The following is a 25,963-nucleotide window of genomic DNA, read 5'->3' as shown; positions in this document are numbered from 1 at the left end:
CATGGAGCACTGGGTGTTATGCCCAAACAATGAATCATGGAACACTACATCAAAAATTAATGATGTAATGTATGGTGATTAATATAACATAATAAAATTAAATTAAATTTTAAAAAACCCCAAAAAACAAAAAAAGAAAATAGGAAAGTTAAGTCTGAGAAGGGAAGAAATATAAAAATAAATTATAAGAAAACTTCCCTAAAGCCACATAGAAGGGATTCTCAGCACAAGAGATGTAAAAGACTCATATCAAGGCATATCATTATCAAATTTCTGAACACCATGAATAAAGTGAAGATTCAAAGGAAAGGAACAATTGACATTCAAAGGATCAGGAATCAGAAAGGCACTAGAGTTTGTAACAGCAACATTGGAAGCTAGAAAACAGTAGAACAATGTCTTAATTCCTGAAGGAAAATTATGAACAACTTAGAATTCTACACTCTAGTGTAACCTTTTATTAGCATAAGGGTAAAATGAATTCATTTCAGACATGCTTGGCTTAAAAAAGATATCTTCTGTGACCCCTTTCTCAGGAAGCTTCTGAAGGATGCACTCCAGAGACATGGGATGTAAGAGCTAGAGATTCACCACAGAGGTGAAGGGAGTTGTCAGGGTGATAGTGAGAAGTCTTGCATAAAGAGCTAGCTGTGCAGCTGGCCCCGAGAGCAACCAGTCTGATTGCAGCAGGAAGATAGAAGTTTCTGGGAAGGGCATTTCCAGGAATTTTTTTTTTTTTTTCAAGAAAAAAAAAGACTTTGATTAATTTTCTGGCATTTGAGTATTTGGAAAATGATGTTTTAGCTGACTCTGTAGAGTAAATTAGGAGAATATAAAATATGGCTTACAGGGAACAATATTTAATAGTGATCATATCATAACTACTAATTACTGATTTATCAAAAATTAATATAACTATTGTAAGGATTTATGTTTTGGGGGTGGAAGTTAGGATGTGGGGATTAGTTGTGTAAGAGAGCTAAATTCTCATATGCTGTATTAGGAGTCAGTGGATTATTTCTAAAATCAATAAATTAAAAAATGACAGTATAAACATTATTTAGAAGTATAGAAGTAGGGGCACCTGGGTGGCTCAGTTGGTTAAGCACCTGACTCTTGATCTCAGCTCAAGTCTTCAGGGTTGTGAGTTTAAGCCCTATGTTGGGCTCCATGCTGCATGTGGAGTTTACTTAAAAAAAAAAAAAAAAAAAAGTATGGAAGTAAATACCAAGAGAACCGGTTTAAAAAAAAAAAAAAGATGAAAGTTATTTGTTTTTAATCACTGAAACCGGGAGGAGAGGGGAGGGAATGAAGGGACTATTATTTTGTACTTCCTGATCCTTTGACATTGTTGGATCATTTTAAAAAGCGATAAACGTATATTCCTGCATTACTTGGTAAACTACAAACTAAAACATTAATGATAAATTATTTTAAGGAACATTAGGATTAAAGTGTCCCCAGTAAAAGGGAGTCAGATATAGAAAAAAAGAAATGTAAGTTTACCTTTTGTATTTAAAAGGGCTTTTTACCCTTATCTCTGGTTTTGTTTTATCTTATCGTAGGGCTTCAAAAACAAACCAAAAAAGATGGGTCACATAAAACCAGACTTGATTGACGTTGACTTAATTAGAGGTGAGTTGTAAAGTTGGTTTGTTTCTTATGTATTTTATTATATTATTTCATAGTGGTGCTAGAGATTCTTTTTTAGATATCGTCCCTATATGAGGGTGTACTTTAATTTCCAAAAGGAATATTCTTCCTTCATCATTCAGGCCTTGGGATTTTTTTTTTCCCTTTGCTTTGCTTCTTTGTGGTTATATAAATCACATTAGGGTGAAAGAGGGATGAACTTGGAAACTGCTGTTGTGTAATTGAGAAAAATATATTGTATAACATTCGAGTCAGCCTGACTTATTTTGAGCTCCAGTCTTAGTGATTGAGGCAAGAAGTTACTGTATTTAATGAATATCTAAGAGGATTTTTTTTAACCAAACAGGTTGTATGGTGATTTTTGCTCTCAGCTGTTTTTAATACAGTGTTACAAGTAGGCATTACTATAGTGTATGTAAATGTTTGATGTTTTGTTTTATTGTATATTTAAAGGCTCAACATTTGCCAAAGCCAAACCTGAAATTCCATGGACATCTCTGACTCGGAAGGGGCTTGTTCGAGTTGTGTTGTTTCCATTGTTCAGCAGTTGGTGGATTCAGGTTACCTCTTTAAGAATCTTTGTTTGGCTGCTACTACTTTACCTCATGCAAGGTAATGAGAGGGGTGGAATACTGTAACCGTTTCTCTTTGTTGCTTTTGCTATTAGATAATGCAGACTTTACTGTCCTTACATTTACCCGTTCATTTGAGAGTTTAAAGTGCAAAGAAATGAAAGGATATACACCATTTGGAGATCATCTTAGATTTATTTGCTCACAGAGGCAAACACAGTTGTCTAACTCATCTTTCTTGAATTTCTGTCCACCTGTCTCACTGGCCAGGTCTTTTCAATCTTTGTTCTGTGTGACCTTTGAATATTGGATTACCTCAAGGTTGGACCCTGGATTCTCTTCTCTAGGTACTCTCATCAAACCCCATTGTTTAAATATAGCTGATAAACTGGTGATTCTCAAATTTTTATCTTCAGGCCAGATCTCTGCTAAACTGCCGACTTGTAAATCTAACTGCCTGCTTTCAGGCATTTATGTATAGAGATTTAAAAGGGATCTTGAACCTGTCATATCCAACATGGCACTCTGGATTTTTTTTTTTTCTTTTCTTCCCATGGTCTACCACACCAGCATTGCTTTGCCTAGACCACTGGAATAATGTCTACTCTGAGCCTCCTTTCTACCATCTATTCTTTTCACACCAGTTAGAGAAATCTTTTACAGTAGAATCCATATCATGTCATTTTCCTGCTTAAAACCCTTGAGAGACTTCTCATTGGCCTTGGAGTGAAATCCAGACTCCTCACTGCAGCCTGCAGGGCCCTCCATGATCTCTTCCCTGCTGGCCTCTCAGAGGCCGTGCCCTATTCCTTGCTCGCTGGGGGCATCATGGCCTTTTTCTGTCTTTGCACTGAGCTCTTCCTTCTGTTTGAAACAATCTTAAGGCTTTTCACATGGCTGTCTTTTTTCTCATCTTTAGGATCTGAGCTCAGATGGAACTTTCACTGAGAGGCCATCCCTATCTATACTTTCTAAATAGTCCTACTGTTCCCCAGGAATCTATTTTAATTTCTGCATTACCCAACTACCTGATGTTGGCTTTTCTCTTCTCACTATGTGCAGGAGTCCAGCACATTCTCTATACCACTATATGGCCACTGCCTACCAGGAATACTTTTCGAAATGGGACCACGTATGCACTCTGGTTATACCTGAACAAAAAGACATGTATTAGAACAGAGTAGGTGAAGGTTGGGTTAGGGTGGAAGGATTTGGGGTGATTTTTGTTTTCTTTTATCTGTGCTGGGGTTTTTTTGAGTTGTTTAATAAAGTTATAGAGGGAAAGATAAATGTATGAATTTACAAATCTATAAGTTTAATTTTCTAAAGTTGTGACAGTGCTGTCCAATAGAATTTCTATGATGATAGAAATGTTCTGTGTCTGTACTACCCAGTCCTATGTGGCTGTTGAGGACTTGTAATGTGACTGGTGTGAGTAAGGAACTGAATTTTTAGTTTTATTTAATTGTAATGAAATGGCTGTCATTTTAATGGCTGCATAATATTCCATCATATGGATACACCAACAATTTAAAATAATCATTTTCATGTCTGTGTGAGTCTCTTACCATAAATACTTTTTATAGCTACTTAATATTCCATTATATAAAAGTACCATAATTTATATAACTGTTCCCATATTGTAAGCATTTAGATTGTTCCTGGGTTTTTTTTTTCCTATTAATAATGCCATCATAAACAAAATTTTCCATATTTTATCTTATTTCCTTAGAATTCTCTGAAATTGAATTAAGGGATCAAAGAATATAAACATTTTAAGGCTTTTAGAACATAAAGTGAAATTGCGAGTGGCACACTTCTTTTGGAAAGTAGTGGATGAGAGTGCCTGTTTTACCACAGTCTGACCAGCACTATTATAATTTTAAAGACGGTTACCTAATTGGATATACAAAAAATGGTGTTTTGCTCGTTTAGTCTGCATTTTTTTTGTAGCTTATAAAGGTGAAGTTAAATATTTTTCCACATGTTCGTTACTGAAGAATTTCTTTCTTGTTGAGATATGTTAAATTATATACATTAAATTTTCATATACACCATGGTCTATTTCCAAACACATATTCTGCACCATCAGTTTGTCTTGTTATTCTCATATCTGCACCACATTTCTTTAATTACTATAGTTGTTTAATATGTGGTAGCATTGAGCAGAAGTATTCCTCTAGTATCCTGCTTTTCCAGCATTTTCTTAGGTGTTTTAATTTGCTTATTTTTTTCAAAATAATTTAGAATTATTTTATCCTAGTCAAAACAAAGAAATAATTTGGAATTAGACTGTAATCCCCCCCCTTCCCATGAAGATATAGATATATTTGGGGGGAATGGGAAGAAAATTGATATATCTCACCTTCTAATCAAGTCTTCTGTTATATCTCTCAGTAAAGCTTTGTAGGATTTTTATTTCTTATGAGGCCTGCTTAGGTCTTCTTAAAGTTAAACTCAAATTTTTTTATTGTGGTAAAATACATATAACGTATAATTTACCACCTTCGCCATTCTTAAGTATACAGTCGATGGCATTAAGCCCACTTACATGGCTGTGCAACCGTCCCTACCATCCATCTCCAGAACTTTCTTCATCTTTCCCAACTGAAACTCTGTACCTATAAAACAGTAATTGCCTGGTTCCCCAATTCCCCCACCAAGCTCAGGCCCCTGGCAACCATTCTATTTACTTTCTCTGTGAAGTTGACAACTCTGGATACATCATATAACTGGAACCATGCAGTATTTGTCCTTTTGAGCCTGGCCTATGGCACTTAGCCTCGTGTTTTTAAGGTTCATCCATATCCAGCATGTGCATTTCCTTCCTTTTTAGTGGTGAGTAAGAATCCATTATATATGTATGTCCCCTATTTTGTTTATATATTCACCCATCAGTGGGCACTTTGGTGCTTCCACATTAAAGTAAAATATTTGTTTTTATTTTTGTTGTTGCTCCTGCAGGTATGACACTGTTTTTGTTGTATAAATTTCAGCTGGTTTAGTGCTATTACATTTGAAAACTATTAGTTTATGTTTAAAATTGTTATAACCAACCACTTTATTAAACCCTCATTAATTTTAATAGTTTTTCAGTGCTTCTCTCTCATTTTCTAATTATACAACCACGTGGGTTGGCAAATAATGAAAATCTGGTCTCCCCCGTTTTCATACATTTCATTTACTATTATTGAATTAGTCAACATTTTCGGAGCAGCATTAAGTAAGAACAGTAAGACTGATCACCCTTTTGTTCCTGATTCAGAGTGTCTTCCTTAGTATGATGTGTGTTGATTTCTTCTTTACTATATTAGGGACATATTTTTATATTCCTAGTATTTTAGAAGAGATTGCCATTTAAGATTAATTATAAATCAGGAACAAACGTTGATTTTTTTATGGAATGCTTTTTCACTATAGGAGTTGGCCAAACTCACAGGTTAAAGGTATAGCCCTTCATAAGACTCCCCTTACTTCAGACACCAGCCTCACTTTGGGAGTCCCCAGGGTTACCTTTACTTCTGACCCACTGGCTACAGTTTTGAAGGTCCCCTACTGATTCCTTCAATAATTCACTAGAATGACTCCCAGAATTCAGGAAACTGCTATACTTACAATTACAGTTTTATTATACTAAAAGTTTTATTATATGAATTAGAAGAGATGCATAGTTTGGGAGGATTCCAAACAGGAAGTTTTCATTATCCATAGGGATATGGTCCCCTTTCTGCCATGATGAGTAGCAATACTAACAGACTCTTGCCAATCAGGGAGGCTCACCCAAGCTTCGGTATCCTTGGTCATTGACCAAATAGCCAACTCAGTCTTCAGCCCTCCTCCCCACTCTGTCCCAGAGGTCAGGCTGATACACTGGCTCAAAGCCTCAACCCTCTAATCACATCCGTAGTCACCTCATTGGCATAAACTATCAGGTTTGGTCCAAGGGGCCCACTGTGAATACCTTCCATCACTTGAGAAATTCCAAGGATGTAGAGGTCACCTCCCAGGAATCAGGGACAAAGGCCTTTTATGCAGTTATCAGTTGAGATAATTTGTATATATGTGACCCAAATTACATGTTATTAAATTATTAGATTAAATCATTTCAGTCAACAAATATGTAAGTGCCTACCATGTCTATACATGTATTGTTCTATCAGGGCTCTGAGATCGATTTTTCCTTCCAGCATAAACCCTGCATGCTCTTGGTGAATTACTCAGATTTATGTTGATAGTATTTTAGTTGCTCATTCAACAAATATTAAGTATCCATTATGTGCTACTTACTGATCTAGCTATAGCAGTGAGCCAAATCGACAAAAATCCCTTCATTCACAGTGCCTGCCTTTCAGTAGGAAATTTATATCCACGTTCACAAGGCCGCAAGGTCTGTGGTTTATTGTTTGGGTGCTGTCATCATTATATTTGGGTGATAGGGTGTTAGGGCCTGAAATGAATTTGCTAGCTTTTTCTCCATATAGGAATAGTTTATATATCCCAAGAATTATCTTTATGTTAAAGTCTGAAAGAAATTGTATGTGGCTTTTTTTGGATGTCGTTTTTGTTGTTTTTCTGTGTCTTTCACCACTGATTTCTTTGGACAGTTCATATGCATATATGGAAGAGGCAGTATAGCATAGTAGTTAAGAGTAAGGACTCTGGAGCGCAGTCGCCTGGGTTCAAATCCCAGCTTTGCTAATTGCTGTTGGTGCAAGTGTGGGCCTTCGAAAATACCGTTCCTCTGGGCGGAACAACTCTTCCTAGTGTGTATCATACAGCATCCAGCTGTTTTGTGGTGGAGAGCCTTTTGAAATATCTAGATTATTATACTGCCAGGAAAGCAAATCCTTCAAACACATTATTCTTCTCTTGCTCTGTGGCCTGAGGCTTCAAGTTTTCACTCAACTGATGTACAGGTGGATTGCACTGTAGAAAATTACGTGCTTTTACCTGGTACTTTTTAAATCTATAGATTTTTGTAGCAATAGTCTGTGCAGTTGCTAGGATTAGATATACAGACAAGCCTTTATGTTTTACATTTTGAAACCTCTTCTTTTCAGTTATAGCACTCGTGTTATATTTTATGATGCCTATTGTGAATGTAAGTGAAGTCCTTGGACCCTTGTGCCTTATGTTACTCATGGGAACTGTCCACTGTCAAATTGTTTCTACTCAGATAACAAGGCCATCGGGAAACAATGGAAATCGGAGAAGAAGGTAAGATGAGAAATTACATTTGTAGTCGTGTATTTTCTGGGAGAGGCATTGTACACGCTTACAAAATCTTTGATGAAATTAATAACAAAATCTTCCTGTTTTGCATGTCTTTTAAATTATTTTTTGGCTTTCACTTTTCTTCCCGATGACAGGAAACATTGTCATGACCTTTTAATCCCAGGTGGGATTTTGTCATTCAGCACAGTTGTTTAAGAGGAAAAATCTGACACTATATTGTACTTTATTAAAATTTACCTTAAATAGTGATGTTGAAAACACATTCTTCAAAATACAGTCTCAATCAAAATTTGGTGAAAATTCACTGTGTAAAGAAGGATGTTAGTACATTAGGTTAGTGCTACTAAAATTTTTACCTTTTTTCAATGGTACATAATAAAGATGGATTTCCAAGGACTCTGAGCTTTTAATAGAGATGAATCTGATATTTCTACACATTGAATTCACTTCATGTTTTTATTGGTTATGTGCTATGTGTGATTTTGGAACTGTTAAAGGTTTTATTTATTTATTTTTTTTAGGTAAATGTAGGTATATTACCTTCCAAAAGTTATATCATCATTCCTCAGAATATCTGTAGATGTTTGTTCCCCTAAACAGTTACTAAAGAATATTTTTTTTTCATTTGGTGCGATGAACTTCAACATATTTATTCTTATTTTTTAATGTTATTTTCGAGACTTTTTTTTCAAAAAAAAGGATTTCTTGAAAATTCTGTTCAGTTAATTGAATGACTTCTAAGGAAATCACATGAGATGTATCCCGTTGTGATTTATAGGATGAATCTTTTAACTGCTTCAGGTATCAATCAAAGTGATCAGTTGCTGTTATTTTGTGTTCTCTGATAAAGTGTGTCCAATGCATAGATTTTTGCCATTCATATTTAAAGGAATTGTTCCTTCTGCTAGTGGTGTTGAGTGTTCCCGAAAAGACTCTCAGTCATACTCAGAATATCAGTTCCATTTCTTTAAATATTGAACAAAATGATAGCGTAGGACTTTGGTTTGGAATCCAATTTTGCCCTTCAGTCAGAAACATTATTGCATGATTTACCCTCATTATATGAAATTCACTATACTTCATTTCATATTGTAACCCATTGGTATCATTTTCTGTAGGGATATTTAGGGCAGAAATACAAAAGTTCTTGAATAATCTGAAGTTGTTCAATTTTTTTTTTTTTTTTGGTAGAAAATTACGGAAAACTGTCAATGGCGATGGGAGCCGAGAAAATGGAAGTAACTCCTCTGATAAAGTCAGAGGAGTAGAAACTTTGGAGTCTCTTCCCCTTATTGGCAGTTTTTGGGAGACCCTCTTTGGCAACAGGTGGGAAGTCTCACACTGGAATGTTTACTTGATTTTATATTCACATCAAAAATAAAGTGCTTTTGCCACTCCTTTTTTGAAGATGAAGTACATGTTTCCCCCACTTTCCAAAAGTCGAGTGTTCCTATGAAACCTTTCGTAGGCTGAAATGGAATAAAGTGAAGAAGCAATTACCATGAATTTACATGGAAACATTTTTGAGCCTTCTCAGATCCAAAAAATAGCCTCGCTTAGGCTTTTCTGATACCTTAGGATGCATCTTGCTAACGGATGCACAAAAGAAATTGAGACACAGCACAGATGCTCACAGCTGCAGTTGAAAGCTCTGGGGGCGTGGCTTGATGCCGAGATGCTGAGTGTAGCTCCCGGCCCGAAGGAAGTCCAGGAGGCCGCCCTGGCTGCTGGCGGGCGCCCTGCTTCTGTCACCACTTGCTGCAAAACAAATGCCGATGGCTAGTTTACTCTCCAGCTTTTCTCGTGAAAGCAGAAATCCTCTGCAGAGTTCTTCCGGTTAGCAAACACCGGTCCTAATGTAGGTCTTTCATAAAAGCAAACTTTTATTTTGCTTTCGCAAACTTTTGACAAGTGGGGGATGCCTGCATATTCACATGCTGTTCTAAAGCCAGGTTACACTCTTTAGTTTGGGTCCTTTGTGCTGAACGTTGTGCTGCATACCAGGCAGCCCTGTTCTCGGTGATTTTACTGTCTAATCAGATGCAATGCCAGCAATGGAAAAATAGCGTAAGTGGTTACCTGCTGACTAAAGGCCATGCAGTTCAGCAGACGGAGTGATTATTCAGGGGGGAAGTAGTCAGCAGGAGTCATGAAGGAGGCAAGAATTGCTGGGCTTTGAAGGACAGAAGAGGGAAGACGTTTCTGTGAGTGGCATAAACAGGGGTTGTGAGGTAGGCATTGGTACCGTGTTTGAGAGGGAGAGTGAAGACTGAACCACTTCCTTGCAAAACTGAAAAGAAGAGGCTTGCTCTCAATATTAATTGGAGACTAGAGATACCTGTATTCTGGCTTCCTATACCCTTAGGCAAGCTAGAAGCCTGAAAAATGTGGCTTCTGAATTTTCTTGATTTCCAGAATAACATACAGTTGACCCTTGAGCACAGGGGCTAGGGGTGCCTGTTGACTGGAAGCCTTACTAGTAACGTGAATAGTTGATAAACACATATTTTGTATGTTATATGTATTATGTACTGTATTCTTACAATAAAGTGAGCTAGAGGAAAAGGAATGTGATTGAGAAAATCATCGGGAAGAGGAAATACATTTATAATGCTGTACTATATTTTTTGAAAAGATCCACGAATAAGTAGAACCTGCAGTTCAAACCCGTGTTGTTCAAGGATCAACTTGAATTCTTCAAAAGCAAATGATTTCATGAAAGATAGTACTTTCAGAAAACAAGCTAGTAATCTTTATTTTTTTTCTTTTTTAAAATTAGGATTAAAAGAGTAAAACTGATATGTAACAAAGGGACTGAAACTGACAATGACTCAAACTGTCTGCATCCTATCATTAAGAAGAAACAGTGTCGACCAGAGATTAGAATGTGGCAAACAAGAGAGAAAGCAAAATTTTCAGATGGAGATAAGTGCCACAGGGTAAGATTTAGATGATTATATATATACATATATTTATATATAACAAAATCTTTTCTTTCCTGTGTAAAATTTTGCTATTCTTAGACTCTGCTAGAGATATCAAATAGATACTAATAGGTTTGTGTAATTTGTCTTGTTAACAAATAAGTGAAATGTAAAACCACAGGACACCAAAAGGAGAATAGCACATGAAGGGTATAGTTCATTCTTTTAATTTCTAGGACTAGAGCTTGTTGTTTCATCAGCTACTGATCCAGCCTTTAGCAGTAGGCTGGTAGGTTTCATCAACAGATCAGTGTCGAGGCCGCTGTGTCGTATTCCAGAGATGCAGTTGAGAATATATATGATAGAGGTTTGGGAAACTATTTTCTAGGTGTAGCAGAGATGTTCTGTTTCTAAAACTACACTTCCATTGTATAGTCTTGAAATATTTTCTCATTTGTTAGGCTGTGGTGTTGAGTCGTTACAAAACTAGCTAATATTCTTTTTTTTTTTTTTTTTTTTTAAAGATTTTATTTATTTATTTGAGAGAGAATGGGATAGAGAGCATGAGAGGGGGAAGGGTCAGAGGGAGAAGCAGACTCCCCGCCGAGCAGGGAGCCCGATGCGGGACTCGATCCCGGGACTCCAGGATCATGACCTGAGCCGAAGGCAGTCGCTTAACCAACTGAGCCACCCAGGCGCCCACTAGCTAATATTCTTGCGCCATTACTGCAACCAGGCACTGTTTACACGTAGTAAGTCGTCTAATTGTCCCCACAGCTCTGTGAGAGAGGTGCTTTTATTACCATCACTGTTCAGATGAGGAAATGGAGCCTCAGGCTAGTTACTTGCCTCCGCTTACATCGCTAGTAAGTGGAAGGACCGGGACCCAGATGCAGGCCTGTGCTTCTAACCGCTTCGTAATACGTCCGGGAGCCTGTTAAGTTCCAAGAGAGTTCACTGTTTTTCTTCATTGAGACCCAAGTAATATATAGGCTTGTTCGGTTTTGGTTTCCTTTCATCATTTCTTCGTTTTTACATGCTTTTTTGGTTTTCACATGTGCAGCTTACTAGAGTATTTTGGGCTGTCCCCTGTGAAGAAATTGCTGTTCTCTTTGTAGGAGGCTTTCAGGCATCTGGGTAATGGGATTTCAGATGATCTGTCTAGTGAGGAGGACGGTGAAGCCCGGACGCAGATGATGATGTTGCGCAGGAGTGTGGAAGGGGCCTCAAGTGACAACGGCTGTGAAGTTAAGAATAGAAAATCAATACTTACCAGGCACCTAAACACTCAGGTAATTTTTCATTTGTGAAAGTATCAGCATTAACTCCTAAATCATTGAATAGTAATGAGATATTGGCCATGTTTTCCTTTTGTTTGTTGGCTTCATTTTGGCAGGTAAAGAAGACCACTCCCAAGTGGTGTCACATTACACGGGATTCGGATAGTCTGGTCGAATCGGAATTTGAATCAGCGGCCTTCAGTCAGGTAATGTATCCTTTCGACAGGTCCCTGTTCAAGGCCTAGTCCCGAGTGTCATCCATGGCTTTTTTAATTGGTTGTCCTCAAGTAGTGCTTATATTTGCCTGGCCTCCCCTGCCACCAAATGTCTGTCTACCTATCTGGAAGCTTTCATGTGGCTACTCACCCCCAGAAAGCGAAGGAGCTCTGTTTCATTTTGACTCTAATCTTAAAAGCATCCTGGATGAGATGATGCTCAGCAAGAGCTTCTTCAGTCCCCAGAGGACCAAAAGGCTCCCTAATATTTACTTGGAATATGGAGCTCATTCTTAAGCATCATTCCTTTGTAAGTGGCCCTAATGCTGATGAAGACAGATTTTTGAGAAAGGACCCCTGAGAGGTGGGAGCAGCAAATATCGTGATGCAGCTCATGGGCATATTGTCCATTTGGAAGGTTATCATTCAGTGGTGAGCGGGGTAGATGGTGGTAGTGTGATTTTTTTTGTTTCGATTGACAAGGCCATCAGGGTTGTGGAAAAACTTGCATATTTATGTTTGTACTGCAGGAGAGCTGCATCGTACATCCTTTTCTCAGTCTGACTATCCTTTCCATGTTTGGCCAGGTCCCTGGGATGTGACTAGATCTGCAGTCACGCTCACGGTATTTAGAGTAGGGGACACTTTGGGTATGTCAGAAGGCTCGGCCACACCTATATCCAGGGTAGATCCTTGGGATATGCTTGCAAAGGTCACTGTCATCCCAGGGAACTTGAGTGGAACCATCTCATGATTTGGCAAAAACTTCTTGGAGTCCTTTTAGAGTCCTGCTTGTTAGAAAATCATCAGAATTCAACACTGACATGTTAAAATGTATTATTGTTACATGAAGCCTTGTGGGGGTCCACTTAAAAAAGCTTGCCAGCCATCACCACAGATAACTTGTTTTACTTTTATTTCAGATATATGATTGCTTTTAAAAATGAATGAAAAAAAAATATAGTTTTGGTGTTCCGTTTTCCTTGAAAGGGCTCTAGGTCGGGCATGAGTGGTGGCTCTCGAAGCCTCAACATGTTGAGAAGAGACTCAGAAAGCACCCGCCATGACTCGGAGACTGAGGATATGCTATGGGACGATCTGCTGCATGGCCCAGAGTGCCGGTCGTCTGTCACCAGTGACAGTGAGGGGGCCCATGTGAATACCCTTCACTCAGGGACCAAACGTGACCCCAAAGAAGATGTTTTTCAGCAGGTCTGTAAAGGTGACGGTAATAATAGCCAATACTCATTGTATTTACAGGCCAGGTACCGTATTATCTCATTTGACCTTACCATAATCGTATATGATAGATACTATTATTATTATCTCTAATTTAGAGATGAGGAAATTGAACATAGTCTGTAAGTGAAAATGTTGGGATTAGAACTCAGGGGGGAGTACTCTGGAGTTGCCCTAACCTAAATTTTTATTCATAATACTTTTTCTCATTATTTTCCTTAGAATGATCCTTAATGTTCATTTTATGTGAGCAGGGTTGTTTGGTCCATCAACCTCATATTTTCTTAGACATCATGGTGTTATATATGAATTACTAAGAAATGGCATTGCTTGGTTCTCTAATAATGTATAAACCAAGTGATGCTTTTAATTTTAGGATTTATATTAACATTACAAAATCAGATAGTCTGGAATTAGAGATTCCTTAGAAGGTATTTGAACTTTCCAACTGATGTAGGAATTCTTACGTGGTAATAAGAGTTACTACTTCCTGGGACTATTGTGATAGATCTAATGAGGTAATACAAATTGCTTAGCACAATGTCTGATAAAGAGTGAGCACCTAATAAGTGTTAGCATTATTATTTGTACCCGATCAGATGATCAGTGGCCTCTGCTTAAATACTTCTAGAGCTGGAGTGATTGTTACTTCATGAGAGAGCTTTTTCCACTGCTGGATAGATTGAATGGTTAGAAGTGGTTCTCAAATCAACATTTCAGATGTTTGGTGGCAGTGATCATGATTTCTTCTGTTTTGGTGGTGGTTCTTTAGGTTAAATATTTCCACGGTGATTTATAAGTACTGGGTGGTGGATATTCATTTGTTGAATTAGTGAATTTTCTTGACTCTAGGGTACCATTGATTTAGGTTACACATTTTCATGAAAAAAAACTTGCTTTAGGGCGCGCCTGGGTGGCTCAGTCGTTAAGCCTCTGCCTTCGGCTCAGGTCATGGTCCCAGGGTCCTGGGATCAAGCCCCGCATCGGGCTCCCTGCTCGGCGGGAAGCCTGCTTCTCCCTCTCCCCCTCTCCCATTCCCCCTGCTTGTGTTCCCTCTCTCACTGTGTCTCTCTCTGTCAAATAAATAAATAAAATCTTTAAAAAAAAAAAAACTTGCTTCATTAGATGTATACAATTCTTTTTTTTTTTTTAAGATTTTATTTATTTATTTGACAGAGACAGACAGCTAGAGAGGGAACACAAGCAGGGGGAGTGGGAGAGGGGAAAGCAGACCTCCCGCCGAGCAGGGATCCCGATGTGGGGCTCGATCCCAGGACCCCGGGATCATGACCTGAGCCGAAGGCAGACGCTCAACAACTGAGCCACCCAGGCACCCTAGATGTATACAATTCTTAAAGACTAACCAGAAACAACATACACTTTTCTCATTAAAGCTTTAAGCCTTTTTTCTTTCAATTTTGCTATCAAAGCTTGAATCTAAATATTCTTTACATTCAGTCTGAGAATTCATCTAAATTACATTAGCCCTCAGTAGTTAAGCATAGCATCCTGATGATCTTGACCTTCTTTGCACTTTTGGGATTTTCAGTAGAATTTTAAGGCCTATATAAGGTAGTATGAAACTCACCATATCAAAAGGAATTCATCATTTCCCAATTCCCCTACCTACCCTGTGTTTCTTTTATTCCCCGTATTTTTGAATGCCATCACTGGCCATCTGAGGCAGAAACCTTGGAGACCCCACCCTCCCCAGCATGTTTCTAATCGGTCCTCACATCCTCTTGACTTCACTGAATAATATCTGTCTGTCTACTTGTGTCTTCCCTCCTTGGGGCTATCTGGATCATTAACAGCTTCTGTGGGCTCGCTCCCTTCATCTGCTCTTCCATACTGCAGCCGCGATGATGTCATTCCCCTTAAAATCCTCTAACTGCGATTTCCCCCCATTGGGATTATTTGCTTCTGTTTATTTGCTCCGATACAGTCTCATCTCTGATCATTCCTCCCCCTGCTCTCACATGCTCTACTTTACCGCAATTGAACTTCTTTCAGAGCTGTACCGTTCCCCATGTGCCTCTGGCTTATTTGCCTGGAACACACTTTTCTCTGATACTCGTTCCTTCGGCTCACTCCTTTTTCTTTTTCAGATCTTGGCTTGAATGATACTTCCTTAGGAAGCCTTTCTCATTTGCTCCTGAAGCCCTCTTTCCTTCCCTTATCATGCCATGTAGTAACTTTATTTAATCATGTTTCCATCAGTCTGTAAGCTCCTTGATGTCAAGGATAGCGTCTGTCTTGTTCTCCATTGTATCTGTGGCACATGTTACATAGTCAGCACTTCATACATTTTTTTGGCATCATCAGTGAATAAATCAATAAATGATCATCAGCATTATGCTAAGCATTGTAGTAGAAAGAGAAGAAATATACCATGTGATCCTTTTTTTTAGAAATTTATATTTTAGTTTGAAGACAAGATGATTATAGGGGAAGTAGAGGACATTAGAAAAGTAGCATATAATTACATGCTAATTTGTCTGGGATAGACTCTAAGGGTCTTTAATTTCAGAGGAAGGCAGAGTAGTGAGGCTTGTGGCGATGAGCTGACTATATTGGTGAAATGGGACTTGAGTTGGTACTTGAAGAATAAGAATTTATATGGCAGAAGGAAATGGCACTTTTTTTTTTTTTAAATCTTGAGCTTTCTAAAGCCTCTGAGTTTTCTATGCTTTTCTGTGTCCTGATGAGGCCAGAGACAGGCTTAACTCCTCAGTCATTCATGTAACATGTAAGGCCTATTAGCAGCTTTCCTACCTAACTTCCTGCCACCTCCGCTATGGTCACATTGCTCTAGAAATACTTTTCTCCTTAACATGCCGCAAGTACACCAAGCTTAGCCTCACTTCCAGACCTTTAGACAGGGAAGCCACCTTGAAGATCCCGGAGTCCCGCTTCCCGTCATCACAGAAGACATTGAGCCTCTCTCCAGGTAAGAAATTGGCTTATTGAAGAAGAAGGGACCAGAGATGAGCATCATGGAGGCAGCCATCGGCACGATGAGCTCTGGGAAGGAGAGAGTAGAATGATGAGGGGCCAGCACTGGTGTATGTGGCCTGAGAACTGAACAACGGGGGGAAAATCCAATGGAGGAAAGAAAGAAGGGTGGATGGAAATAGTTTTATGTTTTTCTTTTTTAGAACCACTTATTCTGGCTTCAGAACTCAAGTCCTGCCTCTGATCGAGTTAGTGCAATCATCTGGGAAGGGAATGAGTGCAAGAAGATGGATATGTCTGTGTTGGAAATAAGTGGCATCATCATGAGCAGGGTAAGATTTCATGAGTTTTCAAACTTTTCAGAAAAGCTGTTTTAATGATCAGCTATTTCACGGGATCTATTCAGTGATCAGAACACTGACTCTGCTTTTGAAACACAAATACATATTTTCTTAGTTTTGTAGTTAGAATATTTACTTGGTAGTATATTTTTGTTATCTGTTACAAAGTTCTCTGTGAACATGATCAATTATTCAGGTACACTCTGCAAATATTCCTTATCTCAGTCAAGCCTGATTTTTAATGAAATCAAAGAGTCATAAATCTGTACTTCTTTTAGCTATAAAACAGATTTAGTTTTTAATAATCTAAGTAGTACTTGGTAAACACTGCTTCATAACTCCGTTTAACTGTGTAATAGTGATGGGCATTTTAAATTAATTCCCAGGTTAATGCATATCAGCAAGGAGTAGGTTATCAGATGCTGGGAAATGTCGTCACCATTGGATTAGCATTTTTTCCTTTTTTACATCGACTTTTCCGTGAGAAGAGCCTTGACCAGCTAAAGTCCATTTCAGCTGAGGAGATCATGACTCTCTTTTGTGGGGCACCACCTGTTACACCTATTATTATTTTGTCTATGATTAATTTTTTTGAACGATTGTGTCTTACTTGGATTTTTTTTTTCATGATGTGTGTGGCAGAGAGAACATATAAACAGGTCAGTATAGCATTGAGTAAAATTTCTTGCCTCTCCTTTCGCGTATGATATTCCATTGAGTTGACTTTGTTCTCTTGATTTGTTCTCTCTCCAAAAGTTAATGTGAGCAATGAAGGATTGATGAGTGGGCTTTTGGTATTTGTGGGTTAAACACTTGTGATATTGATTATTCACAAATGACGTGTGGTAATCTGGCATTTTGCCGAGCGCATGTGTAGGAGTCCATGGCTTGGGCAGGGACTGAGCCTGGCGGACTGCATACATAGCTCCTGTGCCCCAGTGTGCCTTTGTGCTTGCTCACTCGTAACGTATGTAGTTATTCCCAATGCCAGAATGTTTCTGTGGGAAATGGTCAAGTGAGAAATAGGGTTATTGGATTTTGATTAGAATTAGGATTTGAGGACTTGATATCTTGGTGATATGTGCGAAAAACGTGATTTTGAATGGAAAGTCTAGACCAGAATGCTGTATAAACATTTGTGTTTGTGAAGTTGGGGATTCACAAAGGTCTCCCAAGAATATTCCTTGAAAATGTCAGGAGTGTACCATATTATGAAGACATAGATTACAGTGGGATGTGCTTTGGAAGCAATAGGGTCATGAGCTATTGACTTGATCTAAGTGATCCCTGATTAGAATTTCATCCTTTTATTATTGCGTATATACTGGGAATATTGTTTACAATTATATAAATATATACACAGAGACACACATGTACCTTTTACTTTGTGATTTTTTTTTTTAAACCTCCTCTAGAGATTTTTATTTGCAAAACTCTTCAGCCATATTACCTCTGCCAGGAAAGCTAGGAAATATGAAATACCTCATTTCAGACTTAAAAAAGTGGAGAACATTAAGATATGGTTATCACTGCGTTCCTTTCTAAAGGTGAGTTTCATTCGACTAACCATAGAGAGTGTGTGCGAGAATATGCAGGAAACCTGCTCACTGAAATTTGCTGGCAGCAGATACTGAGTGGGCACTGTAGTTAAGTTCTGTGCACTGGACAGATCGTATCAGTGGCCGGCAGACGTACTGGACTCCAAGTTGGAAGTGATCTATCTGCTGAGCTGGTAGAGGTCAGTAAAAAAGAGCTTAGAAAGGGAAAAGACAATTTAAATTCCTAGGGCAGAATCATAAATTGAAAGTTGCATCTTTCTCTGACATTTTGGAAAATATTCCAGCTGAAAATACATCAGTGAATCACTCACACCCTTAATTTGGAACAGCATGAATTTCAGTGCTTAAAGTTAAACATGTCCAAAATGTGTTAAAATCCTATGCCAGAAACAACTTCTTTTTTTTTTTAATTAATTTTTTTTATTATGTTATGTTAATCACCATACATTACATCATTAGTTTTTGATGTAGTGTTCCATGATCCATTGTTTTCGTATAATACCCAGTGCTCCATGCAGTACGTGCCCTCCTTAATACCCATCACTGGGCTAACCCCTCCCCCCACCCCCCCATCCTTCTAGAGCCCTCAGTTTGTTTCTCAGAGTCCATAGTCTCTCATGGTTCGTATCCATCAGAAACTTCTTATAAACATTTATTTTCACATAAATGTAGTTAGATTCAGAATGTGAATGATGTGAGGGCCATTGCTGTCTCCAAATGTAATCTTAAACATTAACTTCTGTGTCTCACTCCACAGAGACGGGGTCCACAGCGTTCAGTTGATGTGGTTGTATCTTCAGTCTTCTTGCTGACACTTTCAATTGCTTTCATTTGCTGTGCCCAGGTAAGAGTTTCATATTTGTTTTAATGAAAAATGGAAATTCTAATATGGTTCACTATCTATTTTAGACGTGTGTGTGTGTGTGTGACAAAAATTTATTTCTCAAGAGCAAGGCACCAGCATGGTTGTGTTGAAATATCTATTTTTTTAAATGTATCTAAATTTCTTTTGCTATTTTGAATACTTGTTAATTTTCCTTACTTTTGAAATGAGAATAAAGTAATTCTTATTACTCTACGATCACTCTAATTTTAGTTGGCAATTTTTGATTGATAATAAGGCTGTCATGCCACGAGGGTTACAAAATAGTGATTTTTCTAATTCCATCTTTCCTTCCACACATCTGTTAGTTGTCACTCTCTGGTTGACCTTTCCTTTGTTTCTTCTTCCTTTCTTCCCTTCTTCCTTTCTTCCCGTCTTCCTTCTTTTCTTCCTTTCTTTCTTCCTCCCTCCCTCCTTTCCTTTCCTTCCTTCCTTCCTTCCTTCCTTCCTTCCTTCCTTCCTTCCTTCCTTCCTTCCATTATGGACTCATATATTCTGATTTTTATCCAATAGATTGTAATCGATTACTCTATTTCTTTTAATGCCTATATTGTCTCAGATTTGGCCAGTGGGAGACCCTTGAAGCTCCCTCCTGTATACTTTCAGTAGGTCCCTGTACCTTTTTTTTACCAGGTGGACCTTTGTGCTTTCTTCACTATAAGAAGTTACAAGCTTATTCTTGTATTTTTCCATTTATTGAGTTTTAACTTAATTCTACTGTGGTTAGAGAATATATTCTGAATGTTTTTACTCCTTTGAAATTTGTAGAGGCTTGCTTTATTATCTGGCATATGGTCCGTTTCATTAAATCCCCATCAGTGCTTTAAATGAACTTGTATTCTGTTGTTTGGGTGAACAACATTCTCTCTACGTAAATTAGTTCAAGTTTATTTGTTACGTTGCCTGCATCTCCTACATCCTCACTCGTGTTTTTGGTCTGCTTATTCTCAGCCATTGGCAGAGGTGTGTTCAATTCCACTATGATGGTGAATTTCTCTTTTTTTCCCTTTATTTCTGTCAATTTTCACTTCATATATCTTGAAGCTGACTTTTATGACCTTCATAGTTATTCTTTTTCTCAACCCAGGACCACATGGTGCATTTAATTATCTTGTCTCTTTAGTCTTCTTTAACCTAGAAAAGTGTCAGGCTCTTTATCTTTCATGATCTTATGAAATGTCTCTGAATCTAATGTTTCTTAACTTAAAGTCTACTCTATTTGATATTAACCACACTAGCTGTCTTTTGATTAGTTTTTGCATGTTACCTTTGTCCACCCTTTCATTTATTTGTCTTCATATTTGAGTCATGTTTCTTGTAATCAACATATCCTTTTTTTTTTTTTTTTGGTTGCTTTTTCCTTAATCTAGCTTCATAGTCTTAGTGTTTTGGATTGTCTGGCTCATTTACATTTAATGTAATTACCATAAATACAAATACTATTTAGTTCTTATTTGGTCTACCTGTTAACTTTCCTTCTTCTCTCCTTTCTTGACATCTTTTATTAATCTAATATTTTATAGTATTCCATTTAATCCTCTCTGTTAACTTGTTATATGTTCTTTTACTACTACTGACCTCAGAGATTACAACATACATCCTTAGCTTATTATAGTCCAATAAATTATTAATTTCTGCTCCCTTGGTAATGCTAGAACCTTAGAACACTTTATCTCATTTACCCATTCACCCATTATTAGTGTCTTTCACTTAAATTTTACATATATTTTAAACCCACAAGATTATTATTTTTTGTAGTCAGTTATTCATTTATATTTACCTACGTATTTACCCTTTTCATTAGTTCTTGCATTTCTGTTTTTCTCTGGGATTATTTTCCTCCTGTTTGAATAATCTGCTTGGTGTTGAATTCTGTTTTTGTTTGTTTGAAAATGTCTTTTATCACTTTCATGTTTAAAGGATGCTTTTGCTGAGTATACATTTCTAGGTTGCCAGTTACTTTCAGTACTGTTAGGATTCTGTTTTCTTCTGATTTCCATGTTTTATCTTGAGAAGTCAGCTGTTTGTCTTATTGCTGCTCTTTTAAAATGTCCTTTTGTCCTTTTAAATGTCCTTTAAAATGTCCTAATGTCCTTTTTCTCTGGCTGGTTTTAAGAGTTTTTCTTTGTGTTTGGTTTTATAGCCATTTGGCTGTGGTTTGTGTGTTATCTATTGCTACACAACAAACCACCCTGCTGAAGAGGTGGACCTAGGTTGCAACTAGCTGCTACTTTCATCCCCCAGTTATAACTGATTGGCAGGGGTGAACACTTGACCCAGGCTAAGCTAAATGTATCCCTCTTTTGGGACTTAGAACTGAAAAGCTGAGATAACAGTGGTGGACTTTGGAGAAGAAAGGTCTGGGGGTCAGTGGGGCCAGTAGGGTGCTATGATAAACCAAAGCGGGAGCAAGTCAAAGTTGGGGGAGCAGTAACCAAGGATCTTGGAAGGCAACAGAATTAGCTAAGAGGAGCGGTGATGAGAGCCCAAATGGCCCTCGAGGAAGAGAGATGGAGAAGGGAGCTGCTCTGGGACTTACTGGTTTTCCGAAGGCCAGCATTTGGTTTCAGTTAGGGTTCTCTGTATACTTTTTCAGTCAGTTCCATTTTACCTTGGGCTTTACTTGAGTAAATTTTGAAAAAACCAAAGACTTTTACCAGAAAACTTGACACATAATAGGCATTTGATAACTGGTAACTGCTGCTGCTGTTATTTGTTGTTGTTACTACTCCTCAAATGGAGTAAAGAGCCCGATCCTCAGGATTTTCTAGTCATACCAGCAGGATGGGCCACATGTTTTAGGAAGCTCTACTAGTCATATAAATGCAAACTTAATACTTTGAAAAATGGTCACCACATAATCATGAGTAGGCACACTAGTGGTTAAAAGGCTGGAAATGTCTTTGTCTTATTTTACTTGTTGTACGTTTTCCTTCTTTGTTACTTCCAGACTTTTGCTGTCTTTCATGCAAAGGGAAAAACCAGAGAACTTAAAGAAATAGTGATTAGTTAAATAGAGAATGCTTTATATGAGTACTAAAACTCTCCTGCTTTGAGTATAAAATATTGGTAACTTATAAATCTTTTTAAATTGCTGGAGTAAAGGAGTAACTAGAGATTTTGAGACAAATGAAAAACTTAACTTTTTTTGGTCCTTTGTATAGGTTCTCCAAGGGCATAAAACTTTCCTGAATGATGCTTATAATTGGGAATTTTTGATCTGGGAAACAGCTTTACTACTTTTCTTACTGCGTCTGGCTTCACTGGGGTCTGAAACCAATAAGAAATACAGCAATGTTTCAATATTACTTACTGAGCAGGTATTGATTGGTCCTTGTCAGTTTGGTTCTGTGGTTAGAGATGGCATAATAAGATCTGTGCAGAAGATTCAGGGTTGAGTCTAGGTTTAGCACTTTCTAGCTGTATGAACTTACAAGTCACTCTGCTCCAATATATGCTACTGTATAAGTGTTTCCTCTTTTTAACATGAGGGTAATAATCTTCCCCACCTGGTCCCAGGATTGTAAGAATTAAGATCTTATGGACTGAAAGTATTTTGTATATTATAAAGGTATCTTTATTGGTGGTAATGGAGCATGTTTTTAATCTCATATTTCACATCAAGTATTAGATGTTTATAGTACTTGTCATTTAAGCATGTTTAATAAGCTTCTTGAATTTCTTCTATATCAGCCATAGAATACATTCAGTGTTTGGAAAATGCTTGCTCTTTAGTATGTGACTGGATTTTAAGACTGGGAAATGTTTCTTATAAACAGAGAGTAGTATAAAGGGGTTTTGTTTGTTTTTGATTTCATGTTTATCCATAAGTTGTAAATAAAAACATTTTGGTATCATTAGATTTTCTTTTTTTTGCCTTAGAATTATAGTGGAGAATATTTCCTAGCAGAGAAAAAATAAGGAAATATAGCAAGTGAAAATCAGCAGCTATCTTCTTACATCCCATTAGTGTTTCCGAGGATGTTAGATTATGTGGGGGACACCAAAAGGAGTAAGACAGAGCTTTTGAACTGAAGGGATGCACATGTTAATTGTTATAATTAGTATTACACTTTCATTGTTTTGATATTTAAATTACTTTTTTTTTTTTCTTAAATCCACTAAGTGGCTTTTCTTTGCCAGATGTGACTGAGTGGGCTGGGGGGTAGGGTATGTGACATATGTGTTCCTTAGAAATAACTGCAGGAATTTCAAAATTTATTTTATTTGAAAATATTACTCTTGAATCTGCCAGACTTTATGCAGTATGTACCTGTCTTTTTCTGGACATTTACCTAAATCTCTCTTTTTCCCCTTAGATTAATTTATATCTTAAGATGGAGAAAAAGCCGAATAAGAAAGAACAGCTTACTCTAGTAAATAATGTATTAAAGCTGTCCACCAAGTTATTGAAAGTAAGTAACACCCTGTGATACACTTTTACTAGCACTTAAATCAATGCTTTACTTATTGGAGGAGACCCTAGCAGCAGATAGATGCCAGGCTGTATACATTAAAAATGCCAACTTGATAGTTTAGGGTTAATGACTATATAGAAAAAAATTTCTCATCTCGTTACCCAGGTTCTGGTTATTGCTGACGTCTGTCACATTTTTCAAATTAAGATTTTTTAAAAATCACAAATAACATACCGCGCAAACCCACCTTTAAACACTTAGCTAGTGGAAAAGTAGATGAGAGTCCATTACAGGTTTTTTGAAAGCAGCTATTGAACATGAAGGAAAGATGGCCTGACGCAGTCATCCTCACCCAAGACCTAAAAAACAGCCCAGAAATCACTGGGGGCCATCGAGAGGTCACGGATCTCATCTCTGTTCTTTCCTGCTTTTGTAGGAGCTGGACACACCATTTAGACTCTATGGACTGACAATGAATCCCTTAATCTACAATATCACACGAGTCGTTATCCTTTCTGCTGTCTCAGGTGTTATAAGTGATCTTCTAGGATTTAATATAAGAGTAAGTGGGACGAGTACTCTGTAGCATCTGCCTTAGTCTTAAAAATTACCAAATATTATAATCCTTGCTCTTCACCCTGTGTGTGTGTGTGTGTGTGTGTGTGAGAGAGAGAGAGAGATATTGGGAGACTGGAGAGTGGCATGGAAAGATCTCTTGAGGTAAAATAGACATTTTGATGGTGGTGCACAGGCTTCTGAGCTTAGGTTTTCTCATTTGACACAAGTAGAATAGACTGTGCTCTTGAATGGAACACAAAATCAAGTTTGAATCTCATGTCAATCTAGTAGCATGGGCTGGGGAATGGTCATCCTCTCATCTAGGGAAATGCACAGAGGTAGAACGAATGAAAACCCAAGACCCATGAACTGCAGTATGTCATTTCTGACCCTGGGAATTGTTCATGTTTCTTTTCTATGGTGTTCTGTGGTTGCTATTGTTCTTCTCATGTAAAGGGTTCTCGGTTCATAGTCATGTAAGTGCCCTGGAAACCCCAACTGTTGGTCTTAAAACTAACTTATTTTGGTGATTTTCTTTTCTTAGCTGTGGAAAATTAAGTCATAAGCTGAGCCATGTGCCTGGACTCTTCCCTTGCTGGCATCAGTACTGACCCATTGAGGAAGGAGAGGACTTGCAGAAACCATGAGACACCCACCTGCTTGTTCACACACAGAGGTGCCCTCAGCTCTGCCTAATCTTATGAATGGTGTTTTCAGAGGAACAGATCTTTTTCCAGCGGGGCGTGCACGCCAAAATTGTATTTTCATGGTTTTCAAATAATATGAATAGTCAGGAGACTAAAGATCGTGCGTTGTGGTAACATAAGGACAACTTTCTAAGTTAGGAAAGTTGATTTGGGGCACTTTAGTGCTGTGACAGTTACATTTACTGCAAGTAGTCTTTTGGGTTACTATGGTAGATGCCTGACGCATGAAGAAAATATCCTCTCTTGGAAATGGCAAATTCAGTACTTTTCTGTTAAGTCTAAACAATTGGAGATTTCTTTTCTCTAGCAGAGAGATATCAAATTTAAACTATTTTAGGTTGAACCCAAATAAAAGAATTTTCTTGGAGAATTTCAGTTTCTAGGCTTTTTTGTTGTTGTTGCAGAAACAAAAATAACCTTTTAACCTGTGAATTTCAGTTAATGGTGGAGAAAATTTTAATTCGTTTACAGTTTTGAAGTTAATCCTAAGAACTGCATAGTTGGGGAAAGAGACATGCATGTAATGTGCCATGTAATTCACGTACTCGTTCATGTCCATCATATAACACGGTTTCCACATAAATCATCTGAGCCTGTTGCCTATCACAGTGCTAAGTGAAGCGTGGATAGTTTGTCTGTTGTACGACTCAAGGTACCCGATCCTCGGTTCAATTTCAGGTCCTTAGTGTCTGTACTCAGCCAAGGTATGCGTTTGATGATTTGGATTCTCTCATCAGCATTCCCTGTTACACACACATGCATATACATATGTTAATGAAAACTCTCATAGCCTACATACAATTCTTGCTCTTAAACTGTCTGCTTTGAAGAATCTCTTGAGGCAAATTGAAAGCCTGAACATTTTAATGATAAGATTTTATGAATTTTTATTTTATCTTATTGTTTTATTGAAATAGAATTAACCTGCAGTGTTATATTATTTCCAGGCATACAATATAATGTTTCAACAATTCTATACTTTAGTCAGTGCTCATCACATGATAAGTGTACTTTCATTCCCCTTCATTTTGTGAATTTTTAGAAGGAAATGATTTAGAAACCTAGGTATTACATGTAAAGTATGTACCCACACAAAATCACTGTATCAATTATACATATCCTAATGTGCAGGAAGATTTTTGAAGTTTAAAGATGAACTTCTCAAGAGTCCAGGGATTGAGATCAGACCTATCTGGGTTCATATCCTTGGCTCTGCAACTTACTAGCTTCATAATCTAAGGCAAATTACTTAAACTCTGTGCATCTTAATTTCTTCATCTGTTAATTGGGAATAACTACTACCTAATAGAGTTTTTATTGTTGTTTTTTATTATTATTATTTATTTTATTATGTTAATCACCATACATTACATCATTAGTTTTTGATGTAGTGTTCCATGACTCATGGAACACTACCTAATAGA

The 25,963-nt window shown here is 37.6% G+C and overlaps 1 protein-coding gene across 11 annotated transcripts in view; it reads left to right on the top strand.

Moving 5' to 3' along the window:
- The window catches only part of PHTF1 (putative homeodomain transcription factor 1), a 45,026-nt gene extending 20,117 nt beyond the window's left edge, over window positions 1-24,909 (top strand). For 10 of the 11 annotated variants that reach the window (XM_031016909.2, XM_006728469.3, XM_081815705.1 and 7 more), the window contains 16 exons: window positions 1,566-1,635; window positions 2,107-2,265; window positions 7,286-7,442; window positions 8,652-8,786; window positions 10,240-10,399; window positions 11,503-11,676; window positions 11,781-11,870; window positions 12,870-13,091; window positions 16,277-16,405; window positions 16,801-17,073; window positions 17,830-17,961; window positions 18,731-18,817; window positions 22,021-22,176; window positions 23,176-23,271; window positions 23,711-23,836; window positions 24,377-24,909. In XM_031016909.2, coding sequence (XP_030872769.2) covers window positions 1,566-1,635; window positions 2,107-2,265; window positions 7,286-7,442; window positions 8,652-8,786; window positions 10,240-10,399; window positions 11,503-11,676; window positions 11,781-11,870; window positions 12,870-13,091; window positions 16,277-16,405; window positions 16,801-17,073; window positions 17,830-17,961; window positions 18,731-18,817; window positions 22,021-22,176; window positions 23,176-23,271; window positions 23,711-23,836; window positions 24,377-24,397 — 2,187 coding nt within the window. In that variant the 3' untranslated portion in view covers window positions 24,398-24,909. Of the gene's footprint in view, window positions 1-1,565; window positions 1,636-2,106; window positions 2,266-7,285; window positions 7,443-8,651; window positions 8,787-10,239; window positions 10,400-11,502; window positions 11,677-11,780; window positions 11,871-12,869; window positions 13,092-16,276; window positions 16,406-16,800; window positions 17,074-17,829; window positions 17,962-18,730; window positions 18,818-22,020; window positions 22,177-23,175; window positions 23,272-23,710; window positions 23,837-24,376 lie in introns of those variants that run through there. The other variant, XM_031016917.2, reaches the window with a different exon arrangement.
- The last annotated feature ends 1,054 nt before the right edge of the window (window positions 24,910-25,963 follow it).

Source organism: Leptonychotes weddellii, chromosome 4 (genome assembly GCF_054177405.1).
Source record: "Leptonychotes weddellii isolate Sample4059 chromosome 4, ASM5417740v2, whole genome shotgun sequence".
In the NCBI taxonomy this organism is placed as follows: Eukaryota; Metazoa; Chordata; class Mammalia; order Carnivora; family Phocidae; genus Leptonychotes; species Leptonychotes weddellii.
The sequence above is the reverse complement of the archived record's forward strand: the minus strand, read 5'-3'. Positions and strand labels throughout refer to the sequence as shown.